The sequence below is a fragment of the Cariama cristata genome, unplaced genomic scaffold (genome assembly GCF_000690535.1).
Source record: "Cariama cristata isolate BGI_N322 unplaced genomic scaffold, ASM69053v1 scaffold13286, whole genome shotgun sequence".
Taxonomy (NCBI): domain Eukaryota; kingdom Metazoa; phylum Chordata; class Aves; order Cariamiformes; family Cariamidae; genus Cariama; species Cariama cristata.
Window position 1 is genome coordinate 1 of NW_009620455.1, and position 3,782 is coordinate 3,782.

At 39.0% G+C, this 3,782-nt stretch overlaps 1 protein-coding gene across 1 annotated transcript in view; it reads left to right on the forward strand.

Annotated features, from left to right (window-relative positions):
- Positions 1-1,019: 1,019 nt before the first annotated feature.
- Positions 1,020-3,782, forward strand: part of PLA2G15 (phospholipase A2, group XV) — a gene marked incomplete at its 5' end in the record, with an annotated part of 15,423 nt that continues 12,660 nt past the window's right edge. Inside the window, 1 exon segment of the mRNA XM_009701621.1 lies at positions 1,020-1,159. Within this exon segment, the coding sequence (XP_009699923.1) occupies positions 1,020-1,159 (140 nt within the window).

Below are 3,782 nucleotides of genomic sequence, written 5' to 3' on the forward strand. Positions count from 1 at the left end.
GGGGGGTGCTGCGCTGGGCACGGACCGTCTTCTCCGTTACTGTGCCCCGGCGCTGGCAGCCCGTCTCTGGCCCGGCCGCAAAGGCGACAAATACAGGCCCGGGAAGGGGGGGCCGGGCACCTCACCTCACCTCACATGAGGAGGGCACAACCATGCTAAAAATATTGGGTTGCCTTTGCTTGTCAGTAGGTATGGGAAAAACAACAAAAACACTTTTAGCTCATTAGCTAAAACTAGACCCTTGCTTCTCAAGTTTTTACTTGATATGAACTTTTCATAGCAGAGGTTGGAATCGAATACGGAAGGAGTGACTGGGTGTTACAGTAGTCAAACTACAAGAATTTTTTTAAAAATGGGCTTATTTCATCACACAACACAGAAAATTAATATTGATCACTGGCCTGTGGTTTCATCTGTTAACACAAAGTAGTCTGTAACAAATATGTAGCAAGTATACATATAACAGTTACTAAGTAATATTTATTAGATGCTTTTTGTATCCATTGATAAGAATTGTAAATAAATTTTAAGTGTTTTAATAACTTTGTCTACTGAAATTGTAATTCTTAAACATTCTAATACATTAATTAAGTGCATCTGGTGATATTAATGTCAGTAGTCAGTCCTGTGAGTGTATTCAGTATGCTGTATGTTCTTATTATGCAATTAACTTTGATGATAAAGGAAGAAGAAAAAAGTAAGAAAATGGGGAGAAAAAGTACTGGGAAAAGGATAATCAGTGGCATGTTCAATTTAAGCTCCATTTATTTATAATAATTTAGGCTCTGCTGTTGACTTTACTATTGCTGTGAACTTCTGACATAAAAGGGTAAGCGCTAAACAAGAACTTTTTAAAAGATGCTGTGTATCTCAGGACCACCATGTACAAATTCAGAGTTCTTAACAGATGGCTGAACTAACTGAGAGGATGTAGATTTCGAAGTACAAACTGCAAGACAGTGTCCTAAGAGGCTGGAGTTAAAACGTGAACAAAAGTTCTTTGAGTTCTGCCTGTGAAGGTTAGAAGCAATCTTTTTATCCCATCTTTCCACTCTGTAGTGCTGGCTTTTTGCAATAAGCTTTGGCACTTGTGCACAAGTGCAAGCTTCTTGATGACAAAGGTGATAGTGTTTTAGTTGCTGATCCAATATTCAACTCTAGCTATAAAGGAATCAAAGAAGATTTAAAAGCAATAGAGGCATGGAGTCACTACTGATGGATCTACTGTAAGTATACATGTGCCCTAAGGATGCTTTTAAAAACCATGGCTGACCTACATTTTGTTTTTCTAAGAGACATTCTGGTAAATACTGCGGGGTTGAGCACACATTCATCAGCGAGTGGTTTAAAACACAGACTTTCTTGCTGTTACAGTGAATTTTCATCAGACACGGCACAACTTGTATCTTACTACGTCAGTGTCTGTGTTTTAAAATTGCTGTTTTCTGCTGCCCAGTCCTGACCTGTCCGGAAAGTGAAGATTCAATGAGTTCTAACATAAATCATTTTTCTAGGTTTGTCCCTACGTCTGAGAAAGTAGGTGTTCTTAGGGAGTGAATTGCTGTAACTCCCTATTGTAAAATACCGTGTTTTTTTGATGTATAGAAATGACTGTTGTCATAAAAACACCTGCAGTAAGAGCTTAGCTTCAGTTAGACACGGCATGGGCAGTAAAGGTCAAACAAATAAAGGAGAGGAAGGAGTGACTGTTGGTTGCTCCCTGGTTCTGTATGAAATGTTCTCATCTTGATTCTAGTTAACTTTTCATGACCTCTTCTTCACCCTTCTTGCGTATGTGACATGTTAAGGTAAGCTTTTTAGGAATTGCTGCGATGAGGATGGTAGAAGGGTTTAGGAGAATCATTTAGGGAGGCATTCTAAGTGCTGGCTTAACACAGGTGTTTGGGAGAGGGGAGAAAAACACACATTGCACTGGAATCGCAAACACAAAAGGAGATTGAGAGGTGTATGCAAGGCTCCATCGCACAGGCCTAGATAAGCCTGAGATGGTTTTGGAGCCCATACAAGAAAGGGATACAGAGTTGATCTTCCTGATGTATCAGGCTGGCATCTTCACCCTTAATTCCTCATATGTGTTTGGTTTTTAAATATGTCTTTATCTTGTAGTAATTGTGGTCTTGTGATCTAAGCATTTACTCTTGGTCTGTTTGGAAGTTAAAACTAAAGTAGAAAGGGGAGTTAACAAGTTTGGTCTTATTCTGTGATTGGCAAGCTGGCCATCTCATCTTAAGGAATAAAGAAAAATGGAATGCTGTTTAAAGGAACGTTGTCAACATAATAATCACACTTATAAATATATTAGACCAGTGATGGTCACAAGACCCAGTGTAACTTGCTCTCCAATTTCCTGTGTAACTTGCAGCTGCAACCTGTGCTTACCCAAGTAATGGAGGAGGAAGTACAGTAGTAGCTTACAAATATGGGGCATTGCTTATATATGGGTAACTTTGTTCTGCTGCCCAGGTACTAACAGCAGTACTGCTTTTAGGAATGTCAAATCTGAAAACAGATGAGATGCTTGAATACAGCCTTGTAACTGTTGACTGTAGTGGTGGTGGCAACAGATCTCAGATTTGTGGAGCCCCCTAACTGGCTTGGAAGTGTGGTTCTGTGAAACAGTTGCACCAATCTAATAGCTCATTAGTGCTCCTCCAGCTTTCCTTGGGCCTGCTTATTGCCCACTTTGTGGCATCATTTGTCTTGTTCAAGCATGAGAAAATTAACCTGTTGAGGAAGAAGTGATTAATTTTGTAGTTGAACTACCTTAATGGAGGAGCTGGCACAAGGAGTGTGGAGAGGAGCATTGATCCATTTGGACTAGGTTGGGGTTTTTTTTAAGCTGGGCTGGGCATCATCAAATGGTGCCTTAGTAGCAGGAACTACTATATTTGAAGGTCATGTTTGTACATACCGAGGGAGCAAGATCAGGGACCAAACTGATGTGGGTAGTAATTGACAGCAAAATACTGCAATGCAATTGCTCAGTTTTCCCTGAGATTTAAATAATAAAGCATCAAAGGGTATTCACATAATAGTGATACTAGAGAAGAAGAAACATGAGGTAAAAGTCAAAACTTTACTTCCAGAGTCCTGCCTGAAGGCGTGATATCAAAGACACAATGCTTAGTAAAATGTAAGCTGATTGTCTTGGAGTTCCTCTCTCATGTGTTATTGGGGAAAAGGGGACTACTTAAGATACAGAATTGCTTTCATGCTTTAAGAGTTTCCTAGTCAACCAGGACAATATATTCATACAGGGAAAAACTCCTTTAAGAACCAGGGTAACCTACTGAATACATCTGCTCTACTGACAATACTAAGAAGAGAGAGAGAGATACTCTGTGCAAGTACTTCTGGATATTTGCTTCATGTTTACATGCAATTATAATATTTTTGCACTTCTCTTATCAGTTTGGTTATATATTCAACATGCTTGTCTTTTAATGCTTGCAATAAGAAGTTCCTTTATTTTGTGACTGTTCTTCCTCCTTCATTTTCTCATATAGTCCATCAATAATCACTGCTTACTATCTGATGTCTTATCAATTTTGGGAGCTGATAACCTGTCCTTATAAGATCAGCAGCGGATTCACTGAACTCTTTATCTTTTAGAGCTGACTCAACACAATTACTATATCAATGTTCTGATAACTTCTGCAAACAATTTGTTAGGTACTTGGCTAAAGTTTTCTAGAAAGACACCTAAATGAAGTTTGTTAATAATTGATTTACATGTAAATGAGGTTTGTCTGTGAATTCCT